At 43.8% G+C, this 12715-nt stretch overlaps 1 protein-coding gene across 5 annotated transcripts in view; it reads right to left on the bottom strand.

Moving 5' to 3' along the window:
• Nucleotides 1-7659, bottom strand: part of HECTD2 (HECT domain E3 ubiquitin protein ligase 2) — a 79770-nt gene extending 72111 nt beyond the window's left edge. For all 5 annotated transcript variants that reach the window (XR_009535961.1, XM_060125500.1, XM_060125502.1 and 2 more), the window contains exon 1: nucleotides 7477-7659. Coding sequence is in view for 4 of the 5 variants with exons in the window: in XM_060125500.1 (XP_059981483.1) it covers nucleotides 7477-7614 (138 nt within the window). In the remaining variant the exon portion in view is untranslated. The remainder of the gene's footprint in view (nucleotides 1-7476) is intronic.
• Nucleotides 7660-12715: the final 5056 nt, after the last annotated feature.

Below are 12715 nucleotides of genomic sequence, written 5' to 3'. Positions count from 1 at the left end.
TCGGATACTAGGTTATAAAATCAGTGCTCTATAACCTTCTACTAAGATGTGAAAAGTTGGCTACTTTCAAGGTGTGAAGAATCTCCCTCCCCAACTAAATAGCACCGGCCCAAGTGAAATTGCTTTCTTTAAGTGATGTAAACCACATCTTTCAAAGGAGACTAGGAAGGATGTGGATTCTGAAACAAAACTTTAACACTCAAAAAAAAAAATCACAATGCGATTGACCTTATAGATAACTGAAAACTAACTCTACTTAATACAAAGGAAATGTTAGTCCTGATGCTCAGAAATTTCAGTGTTTGCTTATCAGAAAGGCAAACTGGCTTGGGTGATTTTATTCACTTATTTCACAAGATGGGAAAAAAGGAAATTGCATCAACAGGTTACCCTTATAGGATAAAATACTACTTTTAAAATGTGTGATTTGAGGTAGTCACAATTCTCAACCAATTTACTGTTCTTTAATAAAAATGTCTGGATCAAAACCAAGTTAATTTGAAACACAGCTTTCTTTAATGACTAGGTTCAAACTTCACAATGACCTTTCAATTAAGGTGAATTAGTAAAATTTTAATAGTTTCTATTTTTAAAAGGCACAGACATTTATTATAATTATTCCCTGCAAAACGTTTTTTGACTGCTTACTAAACTGTCACCAAGTTATAAATATCAACTTAAGAACAACTAGTTATTCATATAAGGCTTAGCAGTCTAACATTTTTATAGTGCAAGAAGGGATCCTTATCACAGGAGAAAAAGTAGAAAAATCCAAACTTTCCAGAGCTTTTCAGCTCCACCTCCTTCTTCATTCATCTTCTGTTGACCTTTCGCTACTCTCTCTTCCTCAATTCAAGTAAATATAAGCAAGTTAATTTCCGTACACTATGCCAGACTAAGCTGCTACACTGGAACAGTGAGCAGTACCCCTTTCTGAAGCCATTACTTTTCCCTTTCAGAAAAATTCATACGTACCATACCCCAGTCCTGAAGAGTTCAGAGAGCACATGACATCCCTTAATTCAGAGAGGGCCCGTGTGTGTGTGTGTGTGTGTGTGTGTGTGTGTGTGTGTGTGTGTAGGGGGGGTGGTGCAGGTAGGTTGACAAAGGTGGTATCTGTAGAGCTTGAGGCTTGATATAGAAGGTTGTAAAGCAATTCCCTAGTGGCTTAGTGGTTAGGATTCAGGGCTTTCACTGCTGTGGCCCGGGTCTGACCCCTAGTCAGGGAACCAAGATCCCGCAAGATGCGTGCAAGTCGCAGCCAAAAAAAAAAAACCAAGAAAGCTTGTAAAGGAAAGTACTGAAGCCACAGGACAGGATGGGAAAGGACTGGCTGGCTTATGTGAATGCTTACTTTGTCAAGGCTCTTTCTTAAATATTTTATGTGTATTAACTAAGTTAGTCTTCTTATCTACCCTGTGAGGTAAGTTCTATTACTATTTTCCCCATTTTATAGAAAGGGAGCTACAAATAGCAAGGCAGTATCATACTGGACACTTCTAGAGGTTCTCTGGTTCATAAGTTATGGTTTTTTTAAAATAAATAAATAAATTTATTTATTTATTTTTGGCTGTGTTGGGTCTTCATTGCTGTGCGCGGGCTTCTCATTACGGTGGCTTCTCTTGTTGAGGAGCACGGGCTCTAGGCGCGCGGGCTTCAGTAGTTGTGGCTCGCGGGCTCACTAGTTGTGGCTCGCGGGCTCTAGAGCGCAGGCTCAGTAGTTGTGGTACACGGGCTTAGTGGCTCCACAGCATGTGGGATCTTCCCAGACCAGGGCTCAAACCTGTGTCCCCTGCATTGGCAGGCAGATTCTTTTTTTTTAAAATTAATTAATTAATTAATTTATTTATTTATTTTTGGCTGTGTTGGGTCTTTGTTTCTGTGCGAGGGCTTTTTCTAGTTGTGGCGAGCGGGGGCCACTCTTCATCGCGGCGCGCAGGCCTCTCACTGTCGCGGCCTCTCTTGTTGCGGAACACAAGCTCCAGACGCGCAGGCTCAGTAGTTGTGGTGCACGGGCCTAGATGCTCCGCGGCATGTGGGATTTTCCCAGACCAGGGCTCAAACCCGTGTCTCCTGCATTGGCAGGTATATTCTCAACCACTGCACCACCAGGGAAGCCCCTGGTTTGTAACTTATAATGACCATTTTTCTTCAACTGTAAATATAGTCAAATTATTCATGTCCTAACATCCTGAGTTAATTTTGAATGGGAGGATAAGTAGCAACTACAATATGGCTTTGCAATTAAAAAAAAAGTTGACAGACGACTTTACAACCCACTCAAAATTAGATACACCTTGGTTATGTATTTATGTAGCGACAGCCTTCCCTTTTTGTGTCTTATGAATCTCTGATGACTCTTCTTTAATGAGATTGCTTTATTTTACATAGAATTTAATGATACATTCATACCATAATTAAAACTGATATTATCAGATATTCTAGAATACATATTTCTCTCCCGTAACAGTTCTATCTCTAGGAACAAAGTTTTGAACAAATTTGTCCCTGGGCCACATCCTTTCTTCTAAACTAGGAAATACTGCTATAGGTACGGGTTCTTTGAACCCCATGGTTTCTGACCACAGATACAGAGTACATAGAATAAGGCAAAGAGCATGGCATTTTTTTGAGCCAGAAAAGTCTCAATTGAAACCGAGCTCTGCCCCTTACTAGCCATTTTACCCTCTGGCAAGGTATACTACACATAACCTGACTCTCAGATTCCTGTTAAGTGGGAACAGTATCTTCCTCATGGTCACAGCAGTTAGGTGATTGGCTTTGGTTGCACTAACTGACTAGATGAAAGATACATGGAAAATGCCTGCCACAGAGTAGGTACTGAAGTAAACGGTGGCAATCACTTGTATTATTTATATGTATTACACATATGCATAAATGATGCATTTTTGTAATATCTGTGGTTTATTAAATTGCTTAAGACACTTTTACCACCATAGCCTTCATTCTTTCCCATCTCATCTCGTTTGAAAAGGGTACAAAATTTTCCAAAAATAAGTTTGTTCCAAACACCTAGATGGGCAAGTTTTATCGAAGTTCACACATACACGTTTATTTGGAATGCTGTTGGCTGGATTGCCTTTTTACGTAAATGTTTTTCTCTGAGAGAACTCATCCGCAAACTTTAGAATCCTTTTTCTTTATTAATCTTCCTTCTCTTTCATCCCTGTTATCTAGGTTCCACTAGATTCCACTTCGTGTGGATTCTTCCATCCCTTATACCTTATCACATGGCCACAACTCTAGCGGATGCCCCATGATCTCCAGTATGAACTGCAGAGCTCCTTCCTTGCCCTCTTTCTCCTTCCTCCTCCAGTCTAACTACCTCTAATTACTACCACTAATTTCATTATGTTGTTCCTCTATTTAAGAAACTCCAATGGTTTCCTGCTAAGAACAGGAAAAAAAAAGTCCCAACTTCCCCACCTGCTGATTTGGTCCAGCCCCCATGCAATCTCACTTACCTCCCACAAGTTGCCAGCATGCTCCCATTGGGCTTACTTTATTACTCCCTAATTCTTCCCTTTAAGCCTCGTTCACATTGTTTTCCCCACTGGATTACTTTTCCCACTTGCTTTTGCCCATCCAAATCCTATCATCCTTCAATGGCCAGCCAGCCTAAATAATTACCTTTACTTTAAGCCCTTTCTTTACAGTTCTGCACCCACTGATATCCTTTCTCTGATCTCCTATAGAGCAAATTGTTTCTATGGCACATGGTGGCTTTTACACATTGCTTTGCTTTGCTGTGTTTTCATGTGTCAGCCCTGCCTACTCTGAGGCAGGAATCTTTTTTTTTTAAACTTTGTGTTTTCTGTAGCATCTAGCCCAAAGCTCAACATAATAGATGTTCAATAATTGGTAGTTACATTTTGGCCCAGAGGTTCCATCAAGCCCCTTTAAACACTCCTGACACAACATGTACAAACTTCTCACTCTTGTTACCGACTTCCTACCAAATCCTCTCCACATACCTTAAGCTTTGCTCTCACCTTCCCCCTGCTTGACAAGTCTCCTGACCTTCATTGTGGGCAAACTTCCCTTTACCATCCTAAAATGATTTCCTCCGTTTCCTTTCACCTCTCTGACCTAAGTAAAGTCTAGCTCTTTCTTGAACCCTATGCCATGGAGAATCTCCCTTTCTCTTCTCACCTGACTTAAATGATGAAGTAGACAAACTCATCCTCACTCATCACTATTATCTGCTCCTCCTTTGACCCTTTTCTTCTTCCCCATTCACCAATTTTTTCTAACTTCTGTATTACAGCAGCAACTACTTTATAATATTCTTCTCCACTCTAATCTGTCAACTTCAGTAAATATTCACATCGTTAGCCCTTCATATTCCTTATTCCCCTTAGCTCTGTAGGCCTACATCACCTCTCCACAGCAGCAAGGCCAACCCCGAACACTGAGAGGCCTCTGGGGGCTCTATCTTGGACCTGTGAGCATCTCTAACTAGAACCACCTTTGCTGCCATTTCTCTCAACTCCCCACTAAATCTGATTTCTGCTGTGCCTCATTCACTTAATCCATACCTTTCCCTACTCCATTTCAAATGCTGCTCCATTAACTAAGCAGACTCGGGGCAGTGCACTTAAAATACAGACTCCAAGGAGCTTTTAATTCACTACACAGAGCGTCAATTTTCAATCTTAGCTACACCTGAGAATTTAAAAAAAGAAGATGCCTGAGCCCCACTCCCAGAAATTGATTTAACTGGCCTGCATTCGGGCCTGGGCAATGATGGCCAGGTTTGAGACCACCGTGTTAGGCACTTGCTGGCTAGAATGGACTTCCTGCACACTTAGGCAGTCTTAGGATCAATCATGTTAGGCCTGTTCTTTCCTGCACCCTCAATCCCGCCCCTGCACCTTTTTAAAAAATTTTGGGATACAATCCCAACTCTTTAAGCTTAATTGGGGTCATCATAACCTGACCTTCTACTTATTTCAGGGAACCGTCACTCTAAACTAAACTCACAGAAATGTGATACAATGATTATTGGAAAAAGCTAGTACTGTAGGGCTACAGTAATTGAGTCATAAACTCAATCTACAAAGAAAGAGCTGTTAACCTGGGGCAAAAAGGAAGAATCACTAAAATGGTTCAAAGAGCTAAGTTATTGATGGCAATCAGGTTCCTAAGCAAACCTCCAGAAGCTCTATTTGATCCACATGGAGGCTGGAAAACAACCAAGCAGGCCACAAGCTGTCTTTCCCTGCCCCCCACACCGAGGCATTCTCCACCCACAGATGAATTCGGACATGGTGCCAGCTCCCTGCTTTTCTCGCCCTCTGGAGGACCAAGCACAGATTTTCTTGACTAAGGCTTTACATTGCTATAGCTCAGAATTCCAGCTCTAGAAATCTCTGACAAATACATACCACATATCATCATCGATAAGTTGCTCATCTCTCCCTTGCTCTCCTAACTCTTGCTGCAAAACCTAAGTCCTTTTCTCTCCTGATGTGACTCAGAACATCAGTGCTAATGATAAACCTCTGTCACTTAAAAAAACAAAAAAACAATGCTACCAACCCTGCTTGTAAGGCACCAGAAACTGCCTTCAGAAATCTCAAGTGTTGCTATTCATTCGTATCCTCTTCTGATTTAACCTGTCTTTTCAAGGTTTTATTCAAGATCTTAAAAAACTTCTTGCACTCTATTCTTCTGTTTGTCTAGCAGTACAAGTCCATATTCCTTTATTACACTTCCAAAATCCTCTAAGCTCTTAAAACTGAAAGAGCTTATTTGGTGATAAAACATGTACCTGATCTGAACTCTCCGACAATCCAACCTGAGCTGAACTGACAGGAAGCTACTTATAGACCTTACCTCATTTGGTGTGAACAACACATACATTTCACTGCAGAGCTGTTAATATGCTTGATTATGGGGAAATGGCCAGGACCCCACTGTGGATATTATACATAATATATGTACTGAATTACCTTTCTAAAATCCGAAGAACTCTGAATTTCAAAGCCCCAAGGTTTTCAGATAACAGTCTGTAGACCTGTATCCACACTGTATCAATTTCTCCAAGTTTTTATTTCAAGCCTTCAGTTTTTCAATTACACAGAAATAAATAAGTTTGGGGGAGCGTGCTTACTTGAGGACCTAAATTCATTCACATAACTGTTCCTATAAGCATGTATGCATTCACTGTTTTAAACTGACTTAGAAATGAACTGTTGAAACACTGCCTATTTGCCAGTTAAGAACTTCCCAGATAAGCTCTGAAAGCCCAGGAAACCAACAGCAAGAACTGGGTCTACAAGCAGTTGGGTGACAAATTCCTTCAAAGCATTTCCCAAGGTAATTTCTACCCGCAACTCCAACTTATCAATCAACTGTACTAGTTTTTTAAAGTGTCATTTTATCACTGTCTACACTCTGCTGTGCTCATTTAACGTAAAGAGCTTGTTCTAACAATTTCCAGTTCACAGTCCTTAGACATTTTCGAAAAACCTACTAAATCAAAACATTATTCCTATAATACTTTAAATTAGAGTGAGCTATTTTAGTAAGTTCTTAGTCATTTAAGAGGAAGGTTTTAAGAAATGAATTGCAAGCAGGAATAAACAAAATGTACCATGGTCTCTAAACTTTTACCATTTTGTCATGCACGGCTGCATGACAAGTCATGCGCTTTAAATGTACTAAAGTTTCAAGAAGTATTTAAATATGATGTCAAATAAAAAATCTCAAAAATCAGAGGTTAATTTTGTGTGTGTGCTCCTAAGTAAACAGTCAAAACCACCAGTAGAAACGGGGAAGAGGGGCTGTCCCATTACATCATCTGGCAATATGTAGTTTGAAGCCTGAGAGCGCTCTCCAAATAATCCTTAAAAAAATCCATCTGGGAAATCATCCCCGTGAAGCTTAGATCACTTGAGTTTAAATAAAAGGTTAAAAAAGCTTCCCCACCTTACGTCACACGCCTGTATCATATGAAAAATAAAACCACCATCGAGGCTGACAGTAACGGAAAGGTCACAATTAGGTGGAAACTCGCCGCAGACTGTTCAATCTGAAGGGGGAAGGAAAGAAAAGCGAGGAAAAGGGGGAAATATTCGCTCTCCCAAGCTCAGCGGAAAACCCACTCCCGCCTGCCTGACACCTTATCCTTATCCAACAGATGATGCCGACTCCAAGATGCTGGTCATTTCCTTAGAGAAAGTGGGAACCCCCCAAGCCAGAAAATAACCGAAAACAGCCAGCGTATCCGGCCACCCCGACATTTCCCGAGGGTGGAAGGTGCAGATCGCGAAGTGATCACGGCTGCCCACGAGGCACAACTCTTTGATTTCGGCCCGAGAAAGGGGAGCCTGAGCGCTTCTCCCCGGGCGGGTCCGGGGCTCCCCGGAGGATACGCGGGTCCCCGGGCAGCCCTCTCCCCCCGTCCCGACCTGCCGTCGGGGCGCCCCGCGGCCCCCGCCCGGCACCTACCGCAGTCGCACCGGCGCCAGCCGACACGATGGGCGGCAGCTTCTCGCGCTCCGGTTCCTTCCCTTTCTTCTCCTCGGGCGCAGTCGCCGCCACAGCCGGCGGCGCGGCGGGCGAGGGCACCCGATCCACCTCACTCATGTCAAGCTGAGCAGCGGGAGCGCTAGGCGGCGGCGGCAGCGGCGGCCGGGCTGCTGCTGGGGCTGGCGCTGCTGCCGCCGCGGCCGCGAGAGGGCTCTGCGCCGTCGCGTCCAACCTCAGCCGCCGCTCCGCCCCCGCCCGCGCCCGCGCCCGCGCCCGCGCCCGCGCACCCGCCGCGCACCCGCACCGCGCGCGCGCCCGGATGCCCCGCCCCCGCCCCCGCCCCCGCTCGCTCCACCCGGCAGCCGCTCCCGGCTGCTGCTCTCCTCAATCGCCCCCGCCCCGCCCCCTGCTGGGCTCGCGGGTCGCGCGTCCTGGACGCTGGCCGCGGCCGCCCTTGCTAACCCCTGGGGCCAGGAGACGAGGCGCCGCCGCCGCTGCGCCGCCATGTTGTTTGCGGACTGTCGCCCCAGATGGCAAGGAGGGGGTTCGGACTAGAGGCTCGGGACTGGGGGGGACAAGGCGAGGCCTGCAAAGGGTCGCGCAGGGATAGAGCGTTCCCGAGTGGCGCCTGTGGGGCGGGGCGAGCGCGGTAGCCTCCTCTGCACGGACGGCCCTGACGTGGGGCGCGTAGACCCGCGGGATCTAGGCTGGTGGCCTTTTCCTCCCCAGCGCCCGCAAAGCCGTCGCCTTGGGGCCAATGCTTGTCCCTGCCACGCCTGCCCGCCCACACGCCCGCTTGCCCCAGGAGAGAGGTCTCGAGCCTGCGCATCCTTTTTTAGTCGACCGACCCTTTCTAGAAGCCCAGAGATCCCCTACCTACAAAGGAAAAGCCTAGGGTGGGGGGAAGAGAAGTGAGACGTCGTGGGCCCCACCTTCCGCACCGCCGGGTGGGACGGCCAGGCCACACTTTCCATTCCTGTTCCTCTCGTCCCCACTTGGACTGCCAAATCCGCCTCCCTTCCCGTCCCTACGCGCCTACATCTCGCTCTCTCCCTGTATCCCTTTGCTGCCTCCGATCCCTTCCTTTTATAAGTTACAGATGGACAGACCCAAGCTCTGCCGCATTAATGTCATCATTAATATGGGAACGAACTTTAAAACCGAGGAGGAAAGCTTTTAATCATGATACTAAACCACCCCCAGCCCCGCCTCCATCCCCACCCCCACGATGAAGCCACATAGACATTTCCTTTCCTTTCCGCCCCTCCTTTTGCTTTTCTCAGTCTGCTGGAGCTGCGGAGACACCTGCTGATTTAAGGGAAGGGAGAGAGCAAGAATGCGCTGCATCGCCTATTAAAAGTAGGGAATTTCTTGACGTTCACATCTTCAGATTTTTCGGTTGCGGCTTTGTTATTTTACTTGAGATTGAGTGAATTTTCAGATCAAGGATACCGAGATCCAAATAACCAAAAATATCTCTGAAACATGTTTGAGACGATGTTTGGGTTATCTATTATTTTACATAATTCAGAGTTATTAGCATAACTAAGTACTAGTTACAGTGCATCGTGAAATGAGGTTGCATGTTTTTCAAACCCAGACTTTGTAACAAGCAGATCTGAAGCAAACCATGTAATGAATATAATAATTAGTATTCCAGATTACCTTCTAAATTGTAAATTCTGACGTTCATTTGTAGAAAGGCTTTCTAGTTTTACTACAGTTGCTGTCATCACCTATTTAAATGTTAGTTAGGAAAAGGTTTGAAGTGCCATATAGTCGGCAAAAAGTATTTCATTGCTAATTAGCCTTGGAGGGAAATGATGTGGACACATTACTTTGAAGCATTCTCCTTTCTATTTTTCTTGAATTCTTTTTCAGAATTTTCTTTCCTTCTTAGACCTCTGAAATACTCATTCTATAGGGAGGAACATACAGTTATTTCCTACTTTTAGCAGGTGAGTGTGCTGATCTTTTGATACAGCAACAACTGAAATGTTATTTTATAAACGGAAGACTTTACAGTTCAAGATAGTCTATACTGCGAAGCTAGGTTAATAGAACAAATAGTAGGGAAAATAGCAATCAGCCCTCCACACCCACAGGCTCTGCCTCCACCGATCGAAAATATTAGAAAAAAAATTCCAGAAGTTCCATAAAGCAAAACTTGAATTTGCCACCATTTGTATAGCATTTACATTGTATTAGGAATTATAAGTAATCTAGAGATGATTTAAAGTATGTGGGGGGCTTCCCTGGTGGCACAGTGGTTAAGAATCCGCCTGCCAATGCAGGGGTCACGGGTTCGAACCCTGGTCTGGGAAGATCCCACATGCCGCGGAGCAGCTAACCCCGGGCGCCACAACTACTGAGCCTGCGTTCTAGAGCCTGCGAGCCACAACTACTGAGACTGTGCTCCAAAACTACTGAACCCCGCGCGCCTAAATCCTGTGCTCCACAACAAGAGAAGCCACCGCAATGAGAAGCCCACGCACTGCAAAGAAGAGTAGCCCCCGCTCGCCACAACTAGAGGAAAGCCCGCATGCAGTAATGAAGACCCAATGCCGCCAAAGATAAATTTATAAAAAATAAATGAATAAAGTATGTGGGACCATATGTGTAGGTTATATGCAAAGACTATAACATTTTATAAGGGACTTGAGCATCCTTGGATTTTGGTATCCACAGGGGCCCTGGAAACAATCCCCCTTGGTTGGAGGGACAACTGTATCCTTTTTCCTAGTGTTTTCAACTAGATTTAGTAATCAGTGATTAAAATGATTGGATGAGAAACCACGTGAATTACATGCCTTATGCCTTCTCTTTTCAGGTGTGAGACTAAATAAAAGTTTGTACATGTCACATTCAATAGAACAAAATGCTTTAATACTGGCAAAACAAGGCAAGTCAGAAATTTTAATTTCTGCTACTGCACCAGAATAGATAATCCACTTCTACACAAGTACACTGATTAATTCACCTGTGAGTTACATACAAAAAAATGATAATTCGTTGATGTTCTCTTTTACTTCCTGTTAAATACCCTGCTCTCAATGCACCACCGCATCCCTTCTTCATGCTCATGGGCTCCAGGATGGAGGCTGGAGAGTGGGAAAGGGGCTGCTGGAAAGCTGCAGAGTGATGGCTCCAGTGGGCTTGAGAAACATACTCCTACCTGCCACCAACATGCTTCTGAAGGCCCAGGTAGGAGTGAAAGGGTTGTGGTACAGGACATACAGAGAGCTCTGGTCATTCTGTACAGAGGTGTGCAGAAGATGCCTTTCAGCTCTGCCAAGTGTCAGCAAAAAGTGCAACAGTGATGGCATCTAAGTACAAACCCGTTAGCCCAGGAAAAAGTGGGAGTGAGGCAGGAGAAGCATTTCACCGTGAGCTCATTCATATACCTATGGGGTATAGGAGTTTGGGGGCAGGGTGGGGAAGCTACAGATCTGGTTATTTCCGTGAAAGAAAAGCAAAGACCAGATTACAAGGTAATGAAAGGTATAAATTATAGATAACATTCTACTGTAATTATATACAGTGATACTACAGTGAACAGTAGCAAAGTAAGTTCTGACAGGTTGGTTAAAAGTGGTTTATAAATAACACCTTAATTATATAAGGTAAAGCTATGAATTAGTGAACTTTTTTTTATACAGCAGGTTCTTATTAGTCATCCATTTTATACACATCAGTGTATACATGTCAATCCCAATCGCCCAATTCATTGCACCCCCACCCCCACAACTGCCACGGCTTTCCCCCCTTGGTGTCCATACATTTGTCTCTACATCTGTGTCTCATTTTCTGCCCTGCAAACCGGTTCATCTGTACCACTTTTCTAGGTTCCACATATATGCATTAATATACGATATTTGTTGTTCTCTTTCTGACTTACTTCACTCTGTATGACAGTCTCTAGATCCATCCACGTCTCAACAAATGACCCAATTTCATTCCCTTTTATGGCTGAGTAATATTCCATTGTAGAAATGTACCACGTCTTCTTTATCCATTCGTCTGTCGTTGGGTTTCTCTGGGTATATGCCCAGTAGTGGGATTGCTAGGTCGTATGGTAATTCTATTTTTAGTTTTTTAAGGAACCTCCATACTGTTCTCCATAGTGGCTGTATCAATTTACATTCCCACCAACGGTGCAAGAGGGTTCCCTTTTCTCCACACTCTCTCCACCGTTTGTTGTTTGTAGATTTTCTGATGATGCCCATTCTAACTGGTGTGAGGTGATACCTAATTGTACTTTTGATTTGCATTTCTCTAATAATTAGTGGGGGTGAGCAGCTTTTCATGTGCTTCTTGGCCATCTGTATGTCTTCTTTGGAGAAATGCCTATTTAGGTCTTCTGTCCATTTTTGGATTGGGTTGTTTGTTTTTTTAATATTGAGCTGTATGAGCTGTTTATATATTTTGGAGATTAATCCTTTGTCCGTTGATTCATTTGCAAATATTTTCTCCCATTCTGAGGGTTGGCTTTTCATCTTGTTTATAGTTTCCTTTGCTGTGCAAAAGCTTTGAAGTTCATTAGGTCCCATTTGTTTATTTTTGTTTTTATTTCCATTACTCTAGGAGGTGGATTAAAAAAGCTCTTGCTGTGATTTATGTCAAAGAGTGTTCTTCCTATATTTTCCTCTAAGAGTTTTATAGTGTCCGGTGTTACATTTAGGTCTTGAATCCATTTTGAGTTTATTTTTGTATATGGTGTTAGGGAATGTTCTAATTTCATTCTTTTACATGTAGGTGTCCAGTTTTCCCAGCACACTTATTGAAGAGACTGTCTTTTCTCCATTGTATATCCTTGCCTCCTTTGTCATACATTAGTTGACCATAGGTGCGTGGGTTTGTCTCTGGGCTTTCTATCTTGTTCCATTGATCTATATTTCTGCTTTTGTGCCAGTACCATATTGTCTTGATTACTGTAGCTTTGTAGTATAGTCTGAAGTCAGGGAGTCAGATTCCTCCAGCTCCGCTTTTTACCCTCAGGACTCCTTTGGCTATTCGGGGTCTTTTTTGTCTCCATACAAATTTTAAGATTTTTTTGTTCTAGTTCTGTAAAAAGTGCCATTGGTAATTTGATAGGGATTGCATTGAATCTGTAGATTGCTTTGGGTAGTAGAGTCATTTTCACAATATTGATTCTTCCAATCAAAGAACATGGTATATCTCTCCATCTGTTGGCATCATCTTTAATTTCTTTCATCAG

This window comes from Lagenorhynchus albirostris, chromosome 16, assembly GCF_949774975.1.
Source record: "Lagenorhynchus albirostris chromosome 16, mLagAlb1.1, whole genome shotgun sequence".
Lineage (NCBI taxonomy): Eukaryota > Metazoa > Chordata > Mammalia > Artiodactyla > Delphinidae > Lagenorhynchus > Lagenorhynchus albirostris.
This window is presented reverse-complemented; position numbering and strand designations above follow the sequence as displayed.